Raw genomic sequence first — 26,189 nt, 5'->3', positions numbered from 1 at the left:
ATGGGTAGGAAAGGAAAGACCCCAGGAGTTAGCACAATTTCCACATTGATAAGAGGGGCATTTGTACACCACTGCAGCAGATCTATAAGAGCTGATGGAAATGTGCCCTTTTCAAATAACTTTATATTGCCTCATAAACTTCAACAGAGGTATAGATTCATAACCCACAAAAGCATTTGTCTATCTTAAAATAAAATGTGCATCACTTATTATGAAGATGTGGAATAATAGAATATGTCAGGAACAGGCATTAAAGATAGAATCCTGCATAAAAATCAATATATGTGTATATTTGTATTCATGTATAATATAACCTATATACAAATATGTAAGAGATATATGTCTTTCTGAAATCAAGCCCAACTTGTATTTTGTTATAATTTTTAATATTTGCTACATTTGTTTGAACTCTAAGTCAAGAAAAGCAAACTCTTCCAACCTTCCTTAGTAAAACAGACACAAAAGCTAATTTACACTTGTACTCCACAGGAAACTATTTGCTTGTCTCCTGAAGGATACTGAGGTTGCTTTTTCCTTACAAACTGTAGTTCTACCACATTTATCATTTGTTCACTATTGTCATAATTTGGCTTCTATCTAAATCAAAATTTTTTAAAATGTGCACCTAGATTTGTCAGCACTAGGCCTGAGGTAAACAGCTGGTTCAGAAGGGTAATGTGCAGGAAACAAAAGAATCCTGATTTGTGACCTTAAAATTGACTGACTTTGCTATGAGGCTTTGTTCCCAGGGGTATTTGTTTTCAATCACTGACCATCATTTTCCGTCAGATATCTTCTTTATCATTAGAAAAGTATCATTATTACTCTAAGTCCCTGAACAAATAATGTGCATTCCAATAAACACTTAGAGTCAATTATGAATCAAGAGCAAATAAAATTTCCTTTGCATTCATAGACCTTCTTAACAATAGATTCAAAAGTATTTTACTTTTGGTACCTTTAAGTCTGATGAGTACAACATCTCTGGGTTACAATTTTAAAATTAAAAGAGAAAAAGGGAAACTGGGTACAAAGAAGACTGAGTCATGAGTGAAAAGTGAAAATTTAAATTGTAATTAGTAGCTTTATCTGATGAATACATTTGCAATTCAGTGAGACTTGATAAAGAGAATTATGTAATAGAACCAGCGAGAAATGTTCTCAGACTTTACCAATTAGATGACTAAGGTAAATCCATATACTCAATAGGCTAATTAACTCCTGATTGATAGTCACTGAAGGGCCATTAGAAATGTCAAGTGTTCTTTACTTGTAGGACTAGAGAATCTCAAAAAACCAAAACAACAACAACAACAATCTCCTTTAGGGGTTAGACTTGATGACCTGTAATAAAACTTGCAACTCTGAACTTTGATGAGCAATATCACAGAATCCCCTGTTTTAATCAGAACCACTGTTCTTTCATGAAACCATCTATACACAAATACAGAAGTCTAAAAGTTTACTATGCCTCCATCCAAGAACAGAAACACAAAACTGATGGTTCCAAGTTTTAAAACTCTTGACTTATTATCTTTTGTATAAAAAGTACTCTGTAAACTAAAACATAAGCAAAATAATTAATCAAGGGAGTACTCAAGAGGCATGCCATCTAGCAATGAGAGAAGGTAAAGACAGAAAAATTCCCTTTAGCAAGAATATGATAAGGCAGCTAGAAAGGAATTGGTTCTTATGGAACTTTATAAGCAGGAGGAAGAAAAGTGAAAGACTTTTCAGAGTTTTAGAACTACAGTACAAGAAACAACAATGGAAAAACAAGGTGTGCCTCTGGTGGAAAATATTGCAGGAAAGCAGTGGAACAGAAGTTTGGAAAGGTAGGTTGTGATCATGGGGTCCAGCATAGAGGTACATTAAAGATTTCTGAATGGGTAAGAGATGTGGTTTATGTACTGTGGAGAATAACTGGAGAGTAAAATGAAGGATATGGTTGTCAAGACACAGGTGTGGAGGCAGTTAGACCTGCATAGAGGCTAGGCCAAATGTATGTGAAAGACATAGATCTACAAAGCCAGGATGTGGGTAGTAACAACATGTAAAAGCATGAACCATTCCAGGAATCGGAGGGAAGTGGACTCTAGCAATTGAATAGAAGTGAGAACTTAGGAGAGGAAAAGACAACTAGAAAGCTTTCAAATCTGGGACGTGCAGAACTCAAAATAAATTATGATGGTCAGGATGAGGACGGTTTTTTTTTTTGAGACAAAGTCTGGCTCTGTCGCCCAGGCTGGAGTGCAGTGGCACGATCTCGGCTCACTGCAAGCTCCTCCTCCCGAGTTCACACCATTCTCCTGCCTCAGCCTCTTGAGTAGCTGGGACTACAGGCGCCCACCGCCACCCCGGCTAATTTTTTGTATTTTTAGTAGGAACAGGGTTTCACCATGTTCGCCAGGATGGTCTCGATCTCCTGACCTTGTGATCCGCCCGCCTCGGCCTCCCAACGTGCTGGGATTACAGGGGTGAGCCACCGCGTCCAGCCTGTTTGTTTTTTGAACCTGTTAAGTATTGATGCTGGAAAGCCATCCAAGTAAGTGAGCAATGGGCCATGGAAAAGCAGGTCCGGACTTAGAAGAAGGACAGGGCAAGAGAATCTTAAGACTTGTAAGCACAAGTGATAATTGAAGGAAACCATGATAGTCTTCAAATAGAGACCACAAGACTGAAGGAACAGACTCTTTGTGGCAATAAGATACAAAATTCTAAATAAGAACTAAGGCCATGCCTGACAAAGTTTAAGGCACACACCCCTACACGTAGAGAATAAACTATGTTCTAACTGTCACAACATTTTTCTTTTCTCTAGCAGCTTGTTTCTCTAGCTTGTTTACAAGCACTGGACTCAAGATAAGCAATATTGAAACAATTGCAGCTCACTGACCACCAGACAGTGCCTAACTCCCTGACTTTTCATAAGCCATAACTACAGCCTTGACTGCACAAGAGACTGACGTCAGTAACTTTCTCTTAATAAGAGACCACTGGCCATGGACTGGTTCTGGCCAGTTTACAGAGGCTGCATATGTAAGCGCCTTCATGTCCCTGTTTCAGCTTTTGATTCATAGGACCTAATTGTAATTTACTTAAAGTCTCTACCCCAAAATGAATATGGGTCATATGTAACATGCAGGTTTCTTTACTATGCATGCATACATCCCGCCTTTGTGAATATTCATAGCTCCTCCTATATCTCCTTGAATATGTATACTTGGCCAACTGTTTCAGCATAAATTCCTGTTTTATCTCTCCTCCCTCAGAGTACCTGTTCTCAGACTCTGCTGGAGGCTGTGCTTCCCGGACTGTCAGGATGGCCACCCTGCAGGCTATAACTCATTATAAGAAATAAAGCTCTTCTCTCCAAATCTGTAGATCTCATGATTTAAGTTAACAATAGAATGTTATACTATTGCTGACTAATACCTGTTGTGCTTCTCTAGAGGAGAATTATTCTTCCCTGCCCCATTGTAATCAGGCTTGGCCATGTAACTTACCAGTGAAAAGTGAGAGAAATATTACGTGCCAGTCCACTAAAAAGCTCTAAGAGCCTTTTTTCCTCTTCCATAGATTTCTCCAGCTAATGGTTGCTTCGTCAGCCTAGTCCTGGAGTTAAATTAAGATGAAAGAAAAACCACAGCTGATATGTAGTATGGGTGAGAAATAATTAGATATTGCAAAAGCCACTAGGATTTTAGAAGTTGTTTATTACTGCAATATAACCTAGCCTAACCTAACTGATAAACAACGTAAATGAGATTCCCTAAGAATCAAAAGTAAAGAAAGATCAGAGAATGACCTTGTACAGAACTTATTCAGACAATTCCGAATTTGTCATTTCATAGAAGAACAAAAAACACAACTTAGTTACACTTGCCTAGTTTCTTTGAGTATAAATTTTAAATTTTTGCCATTAATTTTTCTAAATAAAAAACTTGGTATTTAAAAACATTTGCTAGATTGGACAATTATTCTGACTATCTTTGGAAATGCTCTATGAAATATTGTGTGATGAACAGTAACCACTCTTAACAATTTAGAGTGCTCAATATATTTTTTTAAAATATTACTTTTGCCTGTAAACTTTTATACATGTAAATTCACCAACCTAACACTCTTCATTAGATCACAAGAACTAAAATTGTTCTTTAATGTTAGGAAGTGTGTTTTTGCCTTGAGATAGATGAACTAGGCATTCTTTCTATGAATAGTCAGTGGCTGAGCACTGAGTACGATTTTCTGCTCAGCACTCTAGCAGAGTGGCATAATGAGAGAGAGAAAAAGGCAACACAAAACCCAAGATCATAAAGTTAGCAAATAGGAGCTAACCCCATGGTTTAGACATATGTGTCACCCTAAGGCAGCAGATAAAACCTTATTATTTATACTAATAAATAATATATGACTTGAAAATTTAAGAGGAATTATTAATCAAAATTGTCTTTATACCAATCAAGTAGGTTTACTATGAAAATTTAGTTTTTGTTCGTATTCATTCTATCTCTTGTATTTTAGAGAAAACCGCCAAATCAATTTTCTAATTAAAGTCCATACTATTTCTTGCCCTTTTCACTATTGTTGCCCCAACCCTCTCAAGGGGTTCTCATTTACCAAAGTATGACACGTTTAGCATTTTTCAAAGGAATTAGTTTGGGTTTTTTAAATATATATAATTGGATTAGTTTTTTCATATAATTAGATATTTTATGAAAATGATTTGATAAATTAGTAAAATGTGATTTCATGTGTCTCTATCTTTTATATATGGACAAGCCTACAAATCACAAAACATTCTTGTGCATTACCAGAAAAACTGTATTTTTTTATTATTAAAAAATGCATGATCTTTGATTCTAGAGTCTTATCTACCTCTTCTCCTTCTGCCGAGTATTTAACTATTCTACAAAATTAACTCAGAGTCCTTTTTTTCTAAGATGGGGTCTCACTTATTTTGCCCAGTCCAGTCTCAAAGTCCCAGATGCAAGGGATTGTTTGGGCCTCAGCCTTCCAAGTAGGTGGGGCTATAGCCACATGCCACTGTGCCAGGCTCAGACTCATTTTGTTTCAGAGCGGTACTAATCAGTAGGAGGAAGCACATAGCAATAAAAAGAACATGTAATTGCTTTAAGAAAACTCAAATTTATTAGTCTAGATGCCTCAGGTTTATACTGCAATACAAATAGAATAAGGGTCTGTGAAATGGGTGTCTTTTCTCATAGGCAGTTTTGTGTAAATTCAGTTTAAAGAGAATTTGGCTCAAAATATCTGATGAGTGTGCTGGAACTCTCAGTCTCTCAACCTATATAACTTGCTTGTTTGTTTTGTTTTGTTTTTTCCTGATATAGGTCCTGATGGATTAGGAAAGCAAGGTCTTTCCTAATGTCCATCACTTCCTTCTTTTGGCTTTAGAATATTTGCACTAACTTTACAGACTTTACTATCTCTTCTGCTCTTTTGAAATTTTCTCTAGCTTCAGCTTGGAAGGGTGTTTCATCATCTCAACACTATTTCCACTGTTAGGTAAATTCTGGCATGTTTATGTTGTCTTCAAAAGACCAATGCAAAGTTTGTTAACATTTCAGCTTCTAAAAGGACAGAGCGTGGAAGACTGCCACCCTTCAAAGTTGTAAAAGAAAATAAAATTTAAGGACCCTCTAAATTTATTATGCCAAGGGTAGTGGGGGGCAGGTTAAGCACTGGAGACTGAGTCACATAACATGTTTGCAATTTCTGCTTCTTTAGGGTTAATTCTCTTCCTCATTGTTCTTGTTCTATAAATGACTAGGAGAGACCAGATACCAGACTGCCTCCCCCTTCCAATTACTGATATTTGTTATAGATTAACTGCATCCTTTATTGTCCTGTATGTAAGACTAGATGGTGCAAAAGACCCCATAAGAATTATATCCTCAGTATAAAATGTTAAATATACCCTTCCCAAAAGAATAAGACCACCCCAACCAACGTCAGATTATTGTTAACTAAGCATTAAGCCTTATGTAGAAAGAGGTGTTGAAATTCTGTTAAACTTCCCTAAACTTTGTCGATAAAAATGATACTAAACTTCTACACTTTGGAACACTGACTTCCATTCTTTGGAATACTGACTTCCATTCTTTGGAATCTGTATTTTCTGGGCAGCCACCCTCCAACTTTATACTTGGATAAACTCTCTTTAAACTAGATTCTGACCCTTTGGATTATTCTAGGTTGACACATTCTAGTCTCTAAGTTAAGAGATGAAGGTATGTGGTCACAACTCATTTACTTAACAGAGACAACACACTTGGGGGCTTTTCTTAACCCAAGTTAGCAGTTGTACCTACCATACATATATTTTTAAATGATGTGCATCCTTAATGAAACAAATATTTTCATATTTTAAAAAAGTCAAGATAACCCAAACATGAATTCTTGATTACAAAAGTCTAAAAGTAGAAAAAATTGGGAGCAAGGAAAAATGTCACTTTAACCCTTTACATCAAACTCATCTCTTTGTTCTTCCTACCTACTACCTTCTTTGCATCCAAAGGCTTCAGGATTTTTCTGCACTTCTCTATGCCAAATGCTGCTTTGGTGATCCCCTACTCATTCTCTTTCAGTCCTCAAAATAAAGCCTTTAGTCTTAGATTATTAGAGAAAAGACCAGTGCTTTCCCTAAAAGGTTTTACATCTAAATTAACACAATGGCACAATCCAGCTCTTGCCCTGGATAACAAAGAGGTGAGTATGACAAGCTTGTCTTTTTTTCCTCTTTAGTATGTGGTGGGACAAACTTGGCTATATCAGAGAACCAAACCAAAGGAGTGAAATAAGCCTCAGTCATTCAACAGACATTTTACTCAGCATTTACCCCATGCCAGACCAGGTGCCAGCATACAAAGATGAGACATGTGTTCAGGCTGAGGGAGGACACAGGGTTCTTAGGGAGGGCAGCATGATGCATCTACCAGCAATACCTGGGTAAAGAAAACACAAAATGCCATAGGAACTCAGAACATCACTATCCCTTACAGATTCACTTGCAGCATTCCCAATCCTTGGAACAGCCGATACGTGTCCAGTAGATGTTACACTGTGTAACAAGGTTGTTGTAATCTATCCTATTCGTTCACTGTTTATTTTCTATTTTCATCAATCATACCCAGAAGATTCTCTTTTAGTTAAGACACTACCATTGGTGATGATATGAACGTTTTCTCACCATTGCCATTCACATGGACTGGAAAACAATTGATGTGTAACAGTTTCTGTGTTCTAGAAAGTGATTTATTAGGGGTATATCCATGAATCACACAGGAATATTTTCTCTGTAGATTTTGAAAACCAGTGGTCTTATATTTAAAATGTCAGCTTAGGGAAACCTCACTAGCTTCCCCTATTATGAATAAGCTGGTCGTTGGCAGGAGCTATCCCAAGGGGCCATTCAGAGGCCATTATTTCACCGTGAAGACTCTGTTAAAAAGAGTAATTGGTATCAATAACACTTACCTGTGTTTGCAGAGGGAAGGTTACCCAGCCATAACAAGCCCAGTATCACACAGCCACTACTTAAAACAACGCAGTATTTGGAATTTATGAGAATAAAGCCTGTCTGTAATAATGCCCTTATTGGGGCCTTCTCGATTCATTTAGCATACTTTGTTGTGTACTCACAGTTAAATCAAATCTGCCATGCAGTTATAAGCTAAGGTGCTGCATACAAGATGCAAATACTGCACACTGAAAAGGTTCATTTCTCAAAAAGAGTTATGGGGTACATGGCTTCAAATGCCTTTTATGACTATTCCTCTGAAACAGCCACAGGACTCTTGCAAAATGCAAAATCTGGAATATAATTAGTGATTATCTTAATCTCATAGGGGTTTGGAAAAATGAGAGGAAACAATTACCATTATAGAGAAAGATGGCTCAAGCATGAATCAATGTGGCAGGCACATAAGTAAACAGACGTGGGGCTAGACAAGGGAGGGAACCCCCAGTGACGACGAGGAGGACAACAACAACAAAGATCATTGCTTAACCTGTTTTGTCAGAGCTGGTATTGATGGTATTGGTAGTGATGGAGGTGAAGGTAGTCTTTGCGCTGTCCTTGGCAGTTACAGATTTCTGCTTATTTTTCATGGCTTCCAGTGCTTTGAGCTTCTTGGCATGTTTCGTGCCTTTGTAGTGGGCCGCAGCCTGGCTCTACAAAGGAGAACAAAATGAACCATGCAATCAGGCTCATTTCTAAACTGGCATTCTCTGTATTACTGCAAATACAGACTCCCTTTCAATAACAGGTACCATTCGAGCTAATTCTGGCCGTGGCCAAACAGTGGGGTTCTATTTAGAATGATGCTAGAAAGCAATGGGAATCTAGTTCTAAAACCTCAGGATAGAAGGAAGAAATATTCTATTGTTTATCTTAAGAGAAATGTAGCTGAATACTGACATGTCAACAACATTTTCTTTGTGGGAGTGGGGAAAAAAAAATAAGAATTTACACCTGTATCGTCTTTGTTCTGCCACAGAAGATGCTGGGCTCCCAAAGATTAACAAGAGCCCTAGAAAAGAGTAGCTTTTACCTTCTAGGCTTGGAAAATGCATTTTCTGTTTCTACAGTGTGTCTTATAATACAGTCCCCAACAGGTGTCTACAAGGAAAGGTTCACAAAACAGGGGAAGTAAGCACCCTGGAGACTGAAATTGAAGCTTTAGAGTTCAAAAGAAAATGCACTGCTTAAGTTCAAATGGAACATACAGAAGCTGGGCAATTTCAGATTCTTTCTCCTCGCTTCTTACCGAGGGTAGTCTGAGAAGTTCAACTTAGTGTCATTTTTTTCAGCACATGGATCTTTCACGCCCCAGTCCATCGTCAGGAGGTTCCAGTGTGTTTGGACTACCTAATGGGGACAATCCAATTCTTTTGCTTGGCCTTCTTATATATATATATATATATATATATATAGTTTAGAGTGATATGCATTTTCTCATGTTTTGTTTTCTTAAGAGCATTTGTGTGTGTGTGTGTGTGTGTGTGTAGGGGAGCAGTATAGTGAAATACATTAATTGCCGGGCGTGGTGGCTCATGCCTGTAATCCAAGCACTTTGGGAGGCTGAGGTGAGTGGATCATGAGGTCAAGAGATCGAGACCATCCGGGCCAACATGGTGAAACCCCATCTCTACTAAAAATACAAAATTTAGCTGGGTGTGGTGGTGCACACCTGTAGTCCCAGGTACTCAGGAGGCTGAGGCAGGAGAATCACTTGAACCTGGGAGACAGAGGTTGCAGTGAGCTGAGATCACACCACTGCACTCCAGCCTGGTGACAGAGCAAGACTCCATCTCAAAAAAAAAAGAAATACATAGAGATAGAAAATCATATTTAAATAAATGTATGTTTATTAATGTTTATTTATTGGGGGAGAAAAGACTTTGCAGTTGGTGGGTAGGGTAAGGGTGACCAGGAAGATTCTTTAATTAGGTTTTCCAGGTCTTAACCTTTCCAAATGTCCCCCACAAAAGGATATCTCCGTAGAGGATTATTCCTGTTAGATTATCCATTACTTCCCATTGCTTGTTTAAACTAAATATTTCACTTTGCCAAAAAATAATAATCACATTGTCCTCTTCATTACAGCAACTGTGATAACTAGGGTGTTGCAATATAATATATTTTAACAAATAATTAAACAGTCCACATCTTCATTTGCATCATTCTAGCAAGATATCCTCAAAGGACTAGGTACCCTTATTGAAAGAACACTGGACAAGGAAATTATATATTAGAAACAGTTTGAACAGAGAGCACACTCATGCATCAGTTACAAGTTTTCCAACAACACATAACATCAAAAGACATAGTGTGAGCCAAAATATGAAGTTAAGACATGCTATAGTTAATTGAGGAACCAGTGATAGATTGGATTAAGTTGATTCTACATGGAGAATGTCACTTTGAGGACAAAATTTTGTCTTTTATTTTTTCCCTGACTAATTCTCATTTTTAGTATATCAAGTCCTTTGGCCATAACTTTTGAGAACGATACCCTGTATTCAATTAAAATCACAGAGTAGTCGGTCATCTTCTTTAGGCATCTGGCTATAACATTTCCCTTAAAGCAGAGTTTCTCTTCTCTTTGCAAGTAACCCTTTCCTTGGTGATACAAGTTAATGTTTAACAGATAATATATATTAAAAGATGGGGGGTGAGATTAACTGTGCTATCTCCATTTATACCTCCAAAATATACATTTCACAGGTTCCTAACAAATCTAACATTCTCGGTGACATTTAAAATTAAACAATACTTTGTTTTAACATATCATAGGACCAGGTGATTATCACTATTTTTAAAATTAAGAAACTTACTACAAAAGAAGCCCACAAGTTAAGAAAGTCTTACACCAAAAAAAAAGAAAAACAAAAAGAAAAACAAAACAAACCCAAATACCAAACAAACAAAAACCTCTCTGCACAGGCACAACCAAACCAATGCCCTCTAACAAGCGAAACAGCTCGGAGAGTTGCGGGAAGAACAGAGTGACAAAATGGCCAGAAGTTGACAGGCTCCCAACAGACACACTAAATATCTTAAAATGCAAAATAAGACAAAATGAAATGCATACTCGCTCGTTTATTGAATGACAGTACCAAAACACCTTGATAATAATTATTTTAATTATAAATTATCTGATTTAAAGGCAAATAAGTCTTTCCCAAATTAAAAATAAATAAATTATATGAGGGTCCAAGGCATTATAGATAAACCAAGAAATGTAGAATTTAGGAGAAAATGAGTATAGTGGGGTGATGGTTGCAGAGGACATCAATATCAATATGATTGTAATTGTGCAGGGTATGTGTGTTGGGGTGGAAGTGGGCATACAGGTTGGAAGGCTAATAGAGAGAGATAACCCTTCTAGATATTTTAAATTTTCTTTATCATTGACTTTTATGTAATGTTTATATTGTGCTCGCTTCGGCAGCACATATACTATGTAATGTTTATAGAGATTATTGATTGGACTGTTCCTAGATTATCCTACCATAATTTTTTCTAATTTATCTATAGTGACCCCATAACTCTAAGTCTACCTTGATTCAGGTATGCTGTATAACAGTGTATTCCCTATGTGAAGGCAGAAAACGCAGCCAGTCTCCTTCCCCTTTAGGCCACTTGATAGATGCAGATAGACACATAGATTAAAGCAGATAGATTATTCATCCATATTTTATTTTTCTGTGACTGTAAAAAAGCTGCAGCCTAAGAAAGAATTTTTCTGAGAGATTTCTTTAAAGCACCAGTTGGCCTGGGATGTCTCTTTGGGCCTCCTCTGCTTTTCTTTTGAGCAGAGAAGTGTAGGATAGTTATACCATATACTAGCACAACAAATTCCCTATGAGATTGTGTCCTATTATTTATCAGCAATTTTCTGAGGCAAGTCATTCCCAGACACCTGGGAATTCCCAATACACATGCAAATAATTATTTTTCACAGACATGACTTCTAAGTTAAATAAGTATCTGTACTAATTCATTGCACCATATTTCAGAATTTCGTATTTTAAAACTAAAGCAAAACCGAGTGATCATGGTACATATGGATGTGAGCAAAACAGTAAGACTTGAGCTTTAACAACTCACTTTAATTAAACTGAATTAACTTTAGCCTAAACCTACCTTCCTACCTATCTTAAATTTGGCCTAAAAGTTTCTGCATACATAGTAAACTGTAACCTAACTTGATGTGTACACAGACTGTTACTTACTGTATAACAAGTAGAGGAGTCTAAACCAATCACAGCAACTGAACTTAAGTCAACCACAGGCGGCCAACGGTTCAAACCAAGTTCAAATAGGACAAACCGGGAGCGTTAACCAATCAGGCTATCTCTGTACCTCATTTCTGCTTGCTGTATGTCACTTTCCTTTTTGTGTCTATAAATGTTATTCAGGCACGTGAGAGCCCTGGAGTGTTATTAAACCTTTCCTGGTTCCAGAGGCTGTCAAATTCTTGTATTGTTCTTTGCTCATTTAAACTCTGCTAAATTTAATTTGTCTATAGTTTTTAACACTTTAAATAATAAGTGGAATATTAGCACATTGTGTTATAAAATCCACTATGCCAATCTTGAAATAGCACATGGCACCATTAAATCTAATAAGTGTCATCCCAGAGGCAAATGCTGACATTAAAGATATGCACACACGCGTTCCTGTAGAACAGAACGCTATTTTAGATGTAATCACCACATTTTAGTCATCAGTAGCCAGCCACTTTTCAATCTTCAAATTTTATCTTCAATATTTCAAAATGGTTTTTAGTTGAAATGCAACTGAAGTTTCAGTAGATAAAAATAAGTCTTAATTAGCTAACATTTGAGAGAGGGGTTTTGTCATTTTGAAACATGCACATGCACATTTATCTCATTTGGCTAAGTAAGAAACTTCTGTATAAATTGTTATTGCCCTATAAAATTCACTGAGAAGTTACTCTTTAGGTATTTCTTTTATTCCATTAGCACCAATACCTTGTATACTTTTTACATCTCTTTTACAAAACATGTCTTACGCTTTTTAAAAACTCAGACATTTATTATAAGTATATATATCCAGTAACCATAACTAATTAATTTTCATGAACACAAATAATTTCAAAAAGAACAAGGTGGCCTTTTTAGCTTGTGATATTATGTAATTTTATCATACATTAAATTTGTATTAAAAGAAAATAAACATTATCACATTGATGGAATTCAGGACATGCCACCCCAAAATATGACTGGAGTGAAACTGCCTTTGCAAAGATTATGAAAGCAAGAGAAGTTCAGCACGACTGACTCCATCTTGCTTATAACCTCGCAGGTGGGCCATTTTAGCTCATTCCTGGGCGTGAGCCAAGCTAACCATGGGAGAAATTTAATTTATAGTTTAACATTGAAGCAAGGATAATAGTCCCTTCCTAAAATTGATCCCCGCCTTGTTTAGGGCTGAAACCACCTTTGTAAGACCTACAAAAGGCCACAGGATTAGGATTATGGAAGGAACCTGAATCCTGCTAAAATGTAGGCTTAGTTACTATAATCCCTTACTGCACAGGAGTCATGTGGCCAGAGGTCACAAGATTCGTGACTTCCCTAATTGCTCCTATAGATAACATCAGTATTGTAGAACCTAAAGTTGGTCTTTTGAGATGTTTTTCAGACTTTTTCATTCTGACAACTGAGGAACCCCACCAAAACTCATGACTCATGATTCCACAGGTCCTGTGGTCCCCCACCCAGAGGAGGACTCATTACATTTTCCACACCCCTATGATTGCATCCCCAACTAATCAGTGGCAACCATTCTCTAGTCCCCTGCCTACCAAATTGTCCTTGAAAAACACTAACGTCAGAGGATTTGGGGAGACTGATTTGAGTGTTATCTTGAGCTCTCCCCCATGTCCAGCCTTATGTTAATTAAACTCTTTCTTTACTGCAATACCAGGGTCTCAGTGAACTGGTTTTGTGTGTGCAGTGGGCCGGAAGAACCCAAAAGGTAACTATAATAAGAGACCAGAATATTCCACTGCAAATATAGTATAAAGATCATTTTGAGCTGATTATTTTCAGAAATAGCAGACAAAGGAGAATTTCTCAGAACAGAGAAGTAACCCTTTTTTTAAAGAGAAATTTACATCTATATATCTCCCTCCCAGTGCCAGGAAGATAAGGATGACTCTAAATCACTAGAGACTCTGATCAATGGAGAAGGCATGAATTGAAATCTGCATAACACAGTTACTCTTGTTTATAGTACTCTTCCTGGCCACTTCCCCATAACTGGGCCTTTCTCTATAAACTTTTTTCCTTATTTCAGCAAAGGATGCTGAAACCCTAAAGGGGTAAAGAGACTGGCTATTCAAACCTGAAGTCAAAGTCACCTCTTTGAGTCTACTCTTGGGGTTTACTAATTTCTCTGGTTCATCGCGCATTCATGCCTGAGGTATACAACTTAGTAAACTTTTGTTTGTTTTTTCTTTTGTTAATCTGTCTTTTGTTGTAAGGGTCTGTCCCAGCTAAGAATTATGAAGGATAGAGGAATGATTTTTTTTCTTCCCTTGCAATATTAAAATGTAACACCAGAAAAGAAAAAAACAATGGTTATTAGAGATGTCACTATCCTCCTTGGGGAAAGAAGAGAACACTCCAGCCAACTGAAATTTTCTTTCCTTTTTTTTTTAAAATCTAATTTATTAAATTTTAGCTTAGATTATTTCAGAGATAAAAATTATCAGATAAAATATAATATCCTAGAATCTTAAATGACTACAGGAAAAAAAGTTGAAAATTTTATCTTTGTTTTTTTAATGTTAATATATATTACTGTTTTATGATCCTAAATGTCTCAAAATGGAGTCACTTATGACAAGTGACTCAGCCCACAGTGAAATTGCTGACCCCTCAAAGTTATAAAGATATATATGGTAGACTGAGGGGATAAAGTAGCACTTCCTGTTTCCAGACACCATGAGACTCGGCAAGGAAGTGAAGCCAAAAGACTGCTGAGATAATGGCCATGAACAAACCTGTGAAGGGTCATAGAAACAGCAAAGAAACCAACCAGGGCTAAGATGCCTGCAGATGCCCTGCTGGTGAGAATTCTGAGGCCTCCTTTCTGCCTAAGTGCTGCAACACCCCAAACCCATGGCCAGCAATGTGTTGGTCTCCTGAGCTACTCATCAGTAGTTTATTCCCCTTTTTTTCTTATTACTGTCTGTGTGTGTTGAATATATTTGCATAATTGTTGGTGTGTGAAAGCCTTGCAATAAACCTTGAATTTGAAAGCATTTAATTGGCCCTTGAGTCACTGGAAACCTCCCCACTAGTACAACTAGGCTGATTGGAACCTGAAAGAGTAGTTGCATACACCCACTCAATCCGACTAGTTAAGTCACATGCACAGGTGCAGCCATATGTGTGAAGATCAGTATGCATTCTAATTACTCAGTGGCTTTTTGAATAATTGGAATATCACTTTTGTATATACCAGTTCAGCAGAAGATTTCCAAATTCTTACTCATCTTAACTTTTTGATTATCAACTCTCAAGTTCATTTAACATTCATATAAAGCATTTGTTCTCAAACTCTGGTCCCCAAACCAGCAATCTTAACATCATAGCATGGGCTTGGGACACTGTTAGAAATACAAATTCTCAATCTCCATCCTGGACATATTGAATCAGAAACTATGAGAGGGAGGCTCAGTAATGGGTACTTTACAAGCCCTGGAGGTGATTTAGTTAACTCTAAAGTTTAAAAACTATTCATCTTAAGTAAAAATGCATTTTTCTCCCAAAGTGGCCATTTCTTTTGGCACTTCTTGCTGAAGTCCTAGCTTTTTAAGATGAATGTAGAATCATTTGAAGATAGAACATTTTTATGTGAACAATGTGTATTACTCCCCCTAAAAATTATCAAATGATTTTTTTCCTTAAAAAATATGTCAAAAATAACTCAGACACATGTGTACTTAGGGAACTTCTATCCAAGAAGGATGAACTCAAATAGCAAATTAACTTTGAAAACATCCTTATAATTCTAACATTACATATGAGTGCTTTCCAAGTCCTTGTGATTTTTCTCTTTCCATATTTTATCTTTTCTCTCCAAGGAAATTATTGTCACTGGAAAATTCCTGATCTCATTACTTATATCTCTATATTGAATGCATTGTTATGATACAGTTTGCAGGGGCTAGAGGAACCCCCTTCTCAATCAAAATAATGACAGTAATAATAAGCAAAAATCAACCCCTATATCAAACTCTTAAAACTTCACTGTAACAAAGAAGTATCTAATCCACTGTTTTATTTGCATTAAACTGAGTTAGTGTTAGCCATGTCTAGTTTTTTTCCTTATATACTTACGGCTTTTTTATTGAGAAACATTTAACAAAACATTTGAAGAAGAAATTTAAAGATAGAATAGCTCATTGTCATAAATTTTCCTTACTGCTGTGAATACAAATTATGCAATGTGAAAAAAGACAGGATATAGATATTTTTGTTTCTTAATTACATGCCCCACATAGAATATTTAATAATTCATTTCAACTTATTATTGTATAGTTATCATGTAAATAGAAAATTACATTATCAATAAAAATGAATATTCACTCAAATTTTTTCCTGAAGTGAAAAACATGATTCAATTAAGAGTATTCTTTTGAGCTCAAGTGATTGATGCTTTACTTTAAATGTATTCCTGTCTTCTGTACTCTTCAATACAGAAATGAACAGTAACAGCTACAGGAATAGAAAAAAAGGGGGGGAAAAGATAATACCACAAGATTACTGTGATTTTCATACACCACTACTCAGTGGGGAGAAAGTTTTAAAATACACATTAATAAAAGGAAGAGAAGCATGTCACAGATTCTCAGATACATTAGGTAACTAATTTTTATAAGCAAAGAAAGTACTTTGTCACTAAGTACTTACATGGTTGTGAAAAAAATAGTCTAGATGGGGTCACTTATCTTTTCAAAGCTTCTCAATTCATCTATAAACTTCATGATTCCTAAACATTAAGTATATAATGTTTTCAAGTATCTAACATGAATGATAAAATAGAATGTGCTTACCTGAGTGAGAGAAGCTAATTTGAGAGTTACTGCCTGGTTCCTGTTATGAAAGAAACCCTTGCTTTCTTTCATAACAGGATCTTGAATTCAAACAGCTATCTCTTTGAACTCTAAGAGAGGAGTCCTGATTGAGGAACAGAGGATAGCAGTGGGCTTTGGAAGCCAGCACACAAAGTCTAATCTAGCTAGAAGGAAGACATGTTCTGCTAAATTTGCTCAATCTTTTTTGGAGCTTTTCGTAAATCAGAGATCTCAAATGAGTTTTAACTCTACTGATAGAAACACAAAAATTTCAAGTTTGTACAAAACTGAGAAAAATCAGAGAAGCCACTTTGTCTAGCTGCTCAACCAGTGTACAAAATCCCTTCAGAATGCCCATAGCTTAATACCTGGCTCCATGTGTGACACACACCATTTGAATAGGGTGGGGAAGAATTAGAAATGTTGACTCTAATTATGTTCAAGGGTCAACTTGTCATAGATGTTTGTATCAACAGCAGAGAAAAACTTGTTTTATATTCTGGCATAAATAAAATGTGTCTCCTCTAATCCTTTATTTCCTTCTCCAGCAAATGCTCCCCTCTCTGCTACTCCCAATGTCTGCTGTCTAGCAAGAATAACCATGTGTAGAGTAGATAAACGAGCAATAGCTCTCCTCACTTTATTTTCATAAGGAAAATGTTACAAGAAGAATCATTTTTAAGCCCTTGTATAAAGAGTTCCCTCTGCCTGGAGCACCTGTACTTACCTGGTAGATGTTGCGGTGCCACCTTCCCCATGTAGTCTTAGGTACATCTGCATTGTAGCACTTACGTCACTGCCATAAGAAGGGTTAAATGCCTGTGTCTCCTGACAGAGAGTGGATCTCATAACAGAGAGAGGAAGACCTGATATTACGCATCAACCTCTCCCTAGGATCTATCATACATCTCTAAATAGTTGCCTATTAAATTCATGTTGAATTAATTTCACATTTTGATTTTAAAATGGAAATATGCATATGGAGTCTCAATGGATTTTGTATGTGAACAGGGTTTAACTTAATTCTCTGTCATTCTTTGGCACTTTGCCTTATCTGTTGAACACACTTCAGGGGATTTTTATGGCACTTAATGATGGAAAACCATCTGGCACAAACACCAACTATTATTTTTTCTCTGGGACGAAGCTTATCATCAAACACAAATTGTGCTATTTATGGGAACCTCTCTTTTCAAAGGATGTAGCAAAGGAATAATATGGAGATTGTTTTGCTTTTTAAACATTTAAACGAATAACTAACAGGTTCTTTTTAAATCTGAGAAACACAATGAATAATTCCAGTGATGACTCTGCATTTTAAGGGTTATCTAAAAGACAAAGTTCTTTTAAATATGCATATAAAAATTTTCAGTACTCGGGAAATGCCAGTCCTTTGTTAACATCATTTTTAAACTTCTAAAATGAAATATTTATGCTCTAAAACCAACACAGAGAAATTGAGTATGGCATCATTAACACATTTCCTCCCTACGTAGTCACATAACATATACTGTGTTGGCTGACGAACACCTTAGGGGAAAAGACTAAATTTCCTACTCCTCCATAAGTCAAAGAAGGTCTTCTCTCTACAGTTTTGCAGAATTTGCAATCTCTAATTCATAAATCTGAGAATAGTTCTGATTGTTCCTTTTATGAACTTGTCCCAAAGATCATTTCTAAAATGTTCAATTATTAATGAAATCCACAGGGTCCACAAAATAATGGCTTACAGTTGAGCCAAATGTTTTGCTAGTGTTAAAATAAACATCATCACAGTTCTCTGACGCACTTTGGTTACATTGAGAAAGGCTGGGGAACAAGACCACAAGTAACCTCTAAAACCTGAACTCTTTTGGTGGAGTCTACCAATATTCAATTCCTTTAGCTGTTCATTCATTCACAAAGAACTTATTGAACAATTACTGCACACCAGATGCTCTTGTAGGTACTGGGGAATTAGAGATAGAGTAGTAAACAAGTCAGACTAAAAAATTAAGTTACATGTATAAATCTTCTAGCCTGGCATAGCGGCTTACACTTGTAATCCCAGCACTTTGGGAGGCCATAGTGGTAAGATCACTTGAAGCAAGGATTTTGAGACCAGCTTGGGCAACAAAGCAAAACTCCCAACTCTACTAAAAAAATTTTTTAAAGCCAGGTGTGGTAGCATGTGCCTGCAGTCCCATCTACTTAGGAGGCTGAGGTGGGAAGATCACTTGGGTCCAGGAATTTGAGGCTGCAGTGAGCCAGTCTACTCTAGCCTGGTCAACAGAATGTGACACTTTCTCCTAATAAAACAAACAAAAAACCCCAAAAACTTCTCTATAAAAAAAATACCATAGGCAAAGTAATATAAATTTGTAAAAATACTAGAAAAAAAATGTTTAACTCCTTTTGCAAAGGGGTTAATCTCCCAGCTATATAGAGAATACATAGAAAATTAGGAGAAAAAGACACCAGCCCTTAGAATAATTGGCAAGAGCTTCACCAAATTCAGTAAGATAAATTATGTCACAGTACCTATGGCTTCTTGGGATAGAATAGGGCCTTATAATGAGAATAAATACCAATTTTTGGCCAAAATAAAGGATAATGAATGCTCTTCTGTATAAATCAATTTGGTGCCCTGGCTGAAATTCTAGATATGGATGAAAATTGTGAATAAACTGTGCTTTTATGAAAATTATGGTTTTGGGGAAAAAAGTAAAGAATGCTTTTTAAGAAAAGTTCAGCAAACTTTTCAAACATCTCAGGACACCCCTGTGACCAAAAAGATCTTTGAAGTAGGACATTTTATATGAAAATCTGGGGAAATCATCCAACTTCTTAAATAATGCTTTCCTCCCAGACTTAGAAAAATATTTGGTGGACCCAGAGAAAGCATTGCTTTTGTTTTAACTTTTTTTTTTTTTTTTTTTTTTTTTTGAGCAAGAGTCTCACTCTGTCACCCAGGCTGGAGTGCAATGGCATGATCTTGGCTCATCACTGCAACCTCCACCTCCTCGGTTCAAGCATTTCTCCTGCCTCAGCCTCCCGAGTAGCCGGGACTACAGGGGCCTGCCACCATGCCTGGCTAATTTTTGTATTTTTAGTAGAAACGGGGTTTCACCATATTGGCCAGGCTTGTCTCAAACTCCTGACCTTGTGATCTGCCTGCCTCGGCCTCCCAAAGTGCTAGGATTACAGATGTGAGCCACCACACCCAGCGACTTTTATATAACTAAAATTGCAGAAAGAAGTGGTTAGGGGACCAGATTAACTCTTGGAGGGAGGGAGTGTAAGCTGGGAAGGGACAGTGGCAATGACTTTAGAAGCCTGAATTATCTGAACATGTACACATAACTGATTTCTTTTCGTGTTAAAAGTTTTCCTACTGCATTAAGAAAAAAAAAATGTGTTTATGTTTTCTGTCTGGCTATGTAGGCAGGTGTCAGTGAGTTGTGTCAGCAATAAAGTTCTAATCCAAAGGGTTTAGTGTTTAGTTAGGTGCTAACTGCACACTATCCACCAATAGTATTTAGCAGTCCTTGGCAGGATTTTGGCCAGAGAATTTTTCCCGTGGTGATTCTTGGAGGAAGAGTTTAGTGTGTCATAAATGTACTAAGGAGATGCTGCTATTCTGTCACACAGTGGTTGTTTGTGTGAGGCATTTATGGAACACTCCAATGTGTCAGGTAGTGAGCTGAAGACTTGATGTGAATATTTCATGTGGAATAAGTGAATGAATACATGATATGAATATTCTCACTTATTCCTTTTAAAAGCCTATGAGGCAATGGCAACTATCATGGGAATTTTATAGATGGGTAGATTGAGAATCTAAGAGCTAGAACAACTTAACCACAGAGTACGAACAGAAGAGAACTTGTACTGAAGTCTAACTCCAGAAACCAAACTTGTAGCCCCACTTCTCAACCCAAAAGAGAGTGTACAATGATAAATAACCTTATTATGTGATTTCACAGTGGCTTATCCTTCAGAGGACATAAGGCTAAATAGTGCATAGGAATTATTATTGATTTATGTGACAATTAACTCATGTAATTTCACTCAGTCTATCACAGACCCATAAATGGATTAAATAATATTATGAGCATCACTCTATCTGAGGGTCTTCTTCAATTTTTCAGTAGCTATTCCAATAAACTCATACTGATATGCTATGCTAAACAAAATATAAAAGACTACGCAATGTTTTGTTTATATCCCCAAATGTGAAACTTTCAGACAATAGGAAATATCCTTGGGAATATAAAGCAGGTGATGGGGAGAGAAGTCAGCTCTTGCACAAAGTTTGTAGGTTCATTTAAAGATTATGTTCTTTATTCTGTTAACATGGAAGGCTGTGCAAGTGTTTTTTTTTTTAAAAAAAAAGAAATAAAACATGTTTGCATTTGTATGACATTGCTCTGGCATGGGCAGGGAATCTAGATGAGAAGAGGAGGGCAAGACTGGGGAAGGAGTGAAAGGTAAAAGGATCATTATAGTGGCACAAGTAAGAGATGGCCACATCTCAGAATTTGATTATGATAGTGAAAACAGAGAAATGAGTAACATTTGACTAATATGTAAATTAAAATTTTTCAGAATTCATGGTGAATTTTGAGGGGTGGTCTCAAAGATGCCTGGCAGATTTCTGCCTCTTGCAAATGCATGATTGGAGATTTCATTTCCTAGAATGGTTGATATTAAAAGAAGTCCCAAGGTTCGGGGGAAGAGCACGAGTTGGGTTATGTTGAATTTAATGATCCTTAAAAACACCTAAGTAAAATGTGGGCTCTGTAGCAATGTGGTCTCTAGATTAGAGGTGAATTCTAGGCTGTAGCTAAATTGGGAAATTAATCAGCAACAGATGGTAACTGAAGCCACTGGGAAATGTCATTTGAAAGACAAATAAAAAGTATTTTCCTGTTTAACCACTGAAACACAATCCTTTATCAGCTGCAACATTTGAATGAGTGAATTAAGACTCCAACTGACCGTTTATGAGACAATATATTTCCAAATTCTTCATTGGACTAAAGTATACATCATCACTTAGCTTTAAAAAAGTCTTTAAGTCTTTTCTTAAAGTGCTTAAGATCTTAAAGTTCCAAACAAAGATGAATCATTCTCTTTTCATCCTCACACTAAAGTAAGTTAACTAGAAAGTTAACATATTTCTCTCTGTATATAGAAAATCATCTCTCAGAATTTGGTCTCTAGAGGCCAAATTCATAAGGATAAAAGTCCTATCACTAGAACAGCAAAATGGGGATTGGTAAAGTCCAACTATAGAAGGCTACAGTGAGTTGTCCTCCAAACCTGGCAGTAAGGTTGTTCTCCCTGAGTTAAAATTGTAGTGGATGGAATTAACATTTACGGAAACCTTATAAAGGGGAGGTCAAAAGCAGGAAGGCAGGATGGGGGTATTAATCAAGGGCTGACTAGATATAAAAGAGAGCTGTGTCTTAATGAATGTTATTAACATATCTGAACTAAGACTGTTAGTTGAATAGGTTTCACCCTGGCATCTAGAGAAAGGGAATTTAAAGATCAACTTCACATAGAATTCTTTTTCTCCCTGATAAATATAGGGGAGAAAACCACACCACTACATGATCTTCCTTTTGAATGTGCCATTCGTTGCTGTCTATTGTTACCAGAGAAAAAAGGGTCCATTCAGTAAATCATGTACTTTTTAAAATTTTACAAATATATCAGTTAAAAGTCTCAATAATTACAAAATGTAAGCACCCCTGGCTTCTAAATGTGGAGAAACAAACAAAAAGCTGCAACTCAGTGAGATTTCTAAAATTCTACTCTATGTTTTTTCATTATTTTCAGATATTGGTTTTTTTTTTTTTTTTTTTTTTTTTTTTTTTTAATTCTTTGAGACGGAGTCTCGCTCTGTCGCCCAGGCTGGAGTGCAGTGGCATGATCTCGGCTCACTGCAAGCTCCGCCTCCCAGGTTCACGCCATTCTCCTGCCTCAGCCTCCCGAGTAGCTGGGACTACAGGCGCTCCCCACCACGCCCGGCTAATTTTTTTTTTTTTTTGTATTTTTAGTAGAGACAGCATTTCACCGTGTTACCCAGGACGGTCTCGATGTCTCAATCTCCTGACCCTGTGATCCACCTGCCTCGGCCTCCCAAAGTGTTGGGATTACAGGCACGGGCTACCGCACCAGGCCAATTTTCAGTTTTTAAATTAACCTCTTAAAGGTACATTCAATGATTTGAGGAAGAAATGCCAAACAGAGACTGCATTTGGCATGTATTTTTTTTTTCCCCCCCAATGGCATTTGCTATTAGCACTGAAGAAGAAATAAGTTTTCTCTAAGTAAGAATTATTAAAATTTTCGGCCGGGCGCGGTGGCTCACTCCTGTGATCTCAGCATTTTGGGAGGCCGAGGCGGGTGGATCACCTTAGGTCAGGAGTTCCAGACCAGCCTCAACATGAAGAAACCCCTTCTCTACTAAAAATACAAAATTAGCCGGGCGTGGTGGTGCATGCCTGTAATCCCAGCTACTCGGGAGGCTGAGGCAGGAGAATTGCTTGAACCTGGGAGGTGGAGGTTGCTATGAGCCGAGATCGCACCATTGCACTCCAGTCTGGGCAACAAGAGCGAAACTCCGTCTCAAAAAAAAAAAAGATTTATTAAAATTTTGACTTTGCAGATATTAAAAAAAATTTTAGACAATCTGAATGTCTATGATATCTTAATCTCCAAATTGTTTGAATTTACCAAGGTCAAAGTTAGTTTAAAAAATTAGTAAACATCTATATTTTATGACAAGTTGAGATATTCCAATCTGAAATACATCCGTTGTCTAACGGATGTTTGTTAATATCACTGCTTTCACTTCGTAAACCAGCAAGTGATATTTTCCCCCTTGGGCATATATTAACAATTTACTTTTTGTAGATAAGTGCACAAATATGATTAGCTTTTGCAAATTGCTCCTTATTCTGTTACTGGTAAGTAATTTTTATATTATTCTACTGTAAACAGATGCTATTTTCCACTACATATTCAGCTGTAATTAGCTAATTTAATGTGTTAAAACAACAAAAGAACTTCAAGAATGATTCAATGATTCAAGCTGCATGGAAACTAAGAGAAATCAAGCATGAAGTTTGTAAAATTATTCCAAAATTTAGTTTTTGATAAGGAATTGTAGAGTGCCTGTTCCTTGAAGTTGTTTATCTATAGTTGTGTTTTCACCTTTACAGGGCTGGTCCTGCAAACAAACTTCTAAGCAGAAGGGCTACACAGGTGCCTCTGCTCATTGCTCTTCCATTTCCTAAAACTTGAACTATTAGTTCAAGTGTCACTCCTCTGCATTGAAGACTAGATATGTTTATATATTTGTTCGTTTAGATATTTATATATGCGGCAAATGTTTCTGCCTGTTACATAGCAATATATCTATATATACACATTATTGCAAAAGTGGTGCCAGAAGAGGAGATGTAGAACACGCAGCCATGGAGACAGGATAAAAACTCAAAAAATCTAGTGTCATGGAAGCAAAAGTGATAAAAGCTTTTGGAAGGGAATGCGTATCACTATTGACTGCTGCTGCTATAACAGATAGGAGGGTGTAGAAGTGTCCATTAGATTTCACAACATATACATTATTGGTAACTGTCATACAAGACAGGACAATTTAATGCTAATTTATTCACTGGAACAATAAAATTTGAAAACAATAGATTTTGGAAAGGAAATAAAGGATCTGAATGCTTGGTCATGAATTAGGTAATTGGAGTGGCTTCCAGAAGCAAACTTCGCCCATCTGACACGATCGTTCTTAACTGAGCACTATTATCTTATTTAGTACTACTAATAGGTATTTCTATATTATAAGTGAGTATCTGGAAACAGATCTGCATTTGACTGTATCATTTAGAAAAGCACAAAGATGAGGTAATATCTTTAATAACATTAATAAGTTATCTTAAATACTTTCACTCTTCAAAAAAAAATCCATGATGTAGAAAAATCTTAACAGTACAAATAAGGAAAAGGTGTAATATACAGTAACTTATGAACTAGTTATCCAGTGTTAACTCTTTCAGACTTTCAGGGATATTTTTTTCTATCAGTAGGTACATAGTTGGTGCTCAGTATCTATTTGTTGAATAATTACATATTATTATACAAAAAATGAATCACACTGTGCATACTGTTAAATTAACCACTGTCTTCAACATTTCTCCATTTGACCAAGATTTCTTGGTTTACATCCCCATGATGGTTACCATTCTTAGGGAGAAGTGCTATACCTTCGTACAGTTAGGAACAAGCTATAAACATGAAGTTGCAGTTCTCAGCTAGGCCCCTAACTTTATTTATATACCCAACATAATTCATTTCACCGCCAGTATGAATTTTTTTCTATCCCTAAAATATTACTAGAAAGGTTATAGAAAAGGTTATCATCAAATTACTGAATAGAATGATTTACTGGTTATCTTTAAAATAATTTGTTAAAGACTATAGAGGAGTCAAATCTTAATTATCCATAGGAATATCATTAACTTTAGGCCTTCCTCCACAGATTAGTATTTTAAGATTGACTTTCCTCTGGTCTTCAGTATCCCTATTGTCTATAATGGCCATGACTTGCAAAATCAGCAAAACCTCACGGAGCAGAACAGCCTGAAAACCAGAATGCTCACTGCAGAAAAACTATGTAAAAGAAAATAGACCATTTCTTCTAAGCCCCGCTGGTTTAGGGCATATTTGTCATTGCAGCTTTGTGTTAACATAATGAATACAAATCCTTTTCATGGATTTTCAGGTGAGCACTAAGAGCATAAAGATATCCTAATAATGGCTTTCAAAAATTCCAAAGAATACATTTTATGTATTATTTAAATGACTTTACGTAAAATTCATACTTTTCTTCCAAGTTGGATTTTATTATGCCCATTTCAAAGATGAGGAAACTAAGGAACACAATGATTAAGTAACTTCCCAAGTTCCACAAGTAGTAAATGACAGAGGCAAGATTTGAAACCAGGTCTCCCTGTCTCCACAGCTCATTGCACCATGAAGAATTTCTCAAATATTTCTGTCTTAAATGCAGACATTCTTCAGAATGAAAAATAGATCCAGAAAGGGGAGAGAAGATAAAATAGAAGTACTTTTCTGATAGAGTATAATTCCCACTTTCTTCTTTTACACCAGAAACTAAATAGAAAAAAAAAAGTAAAATATTCTAACTAGTTTGTGGGGCACAACCTCAGGGGCATATAAAAGAAACACATTTCTTCTTCCATGACACACAGTCAGATTACACTTCTCTTAGAGTTCACTGGCTACATGACTAAGTGATAGAAATAAGTGCCGGTGAACAGGATCTGCATGTCCAGTCCTGATGCACTAAAAATTCCTAAGTGCAGTTTTCCTGGCTCTTTCCTCTCTGCCTGCTTGATGCAGATAAATGCAGCATCTTGGAAGCTACCCATTAAAGATATTGAAACAACAAGATGGAAGGTCCTGGATTCCTGAATCACCACATGAAAGAGTTGTAGTGGATCAAATGGATCTAATGGA

General features: G+C 36.6%; 1 protein-coding gene across 6 annotated transcripts in view; it reads right to left on the bottom strand.

The window, feature by feature from the left end:
- The window catches only part of ZNF385D (zinc finger protein 385D), a 985,910-nt gene that overhangs the window by 82,189 nt on the left and 877,532 nt on the right, over positions 1 to 26,189 (bottom strand). For all 6 annotated transcript variants that reach the window (XM_050779485.1, XM_050779489.1, XM_050779487.1 and 3 more), the window contains one exon: positions 8,034 to 8,196. In XM_050779485.1, the coding sequence (XP_050635442.1) occupies positions 8,034 to 8,196 (163 nt within the window). The remainder of the gene's footprint in view (positions 1 to 8,033; positions 8,197 to 26,189) is intronic.

The sequence above is a fragment of the Macaca thibetana genome, chromosome 2 (assembly GCF_024542745.1).
Source record: "Macaca thibetana thibetana isolate TM-01 chromosome 2, ASM2454274v1, whole genome shotgun sequence".
In the NCBI taxonomy this organism is placed as follows: Eukaryota; Metazoa; Chordata; class Mammalia; order Primates; family Cercopithecidae; genus Macaca; species Macaca thibetana.
The sequence above is the reverse complement of the archived record's forward strand: the minus strand, read 5'-3'. Positions and strand labels throughout refer to the sequence as shown.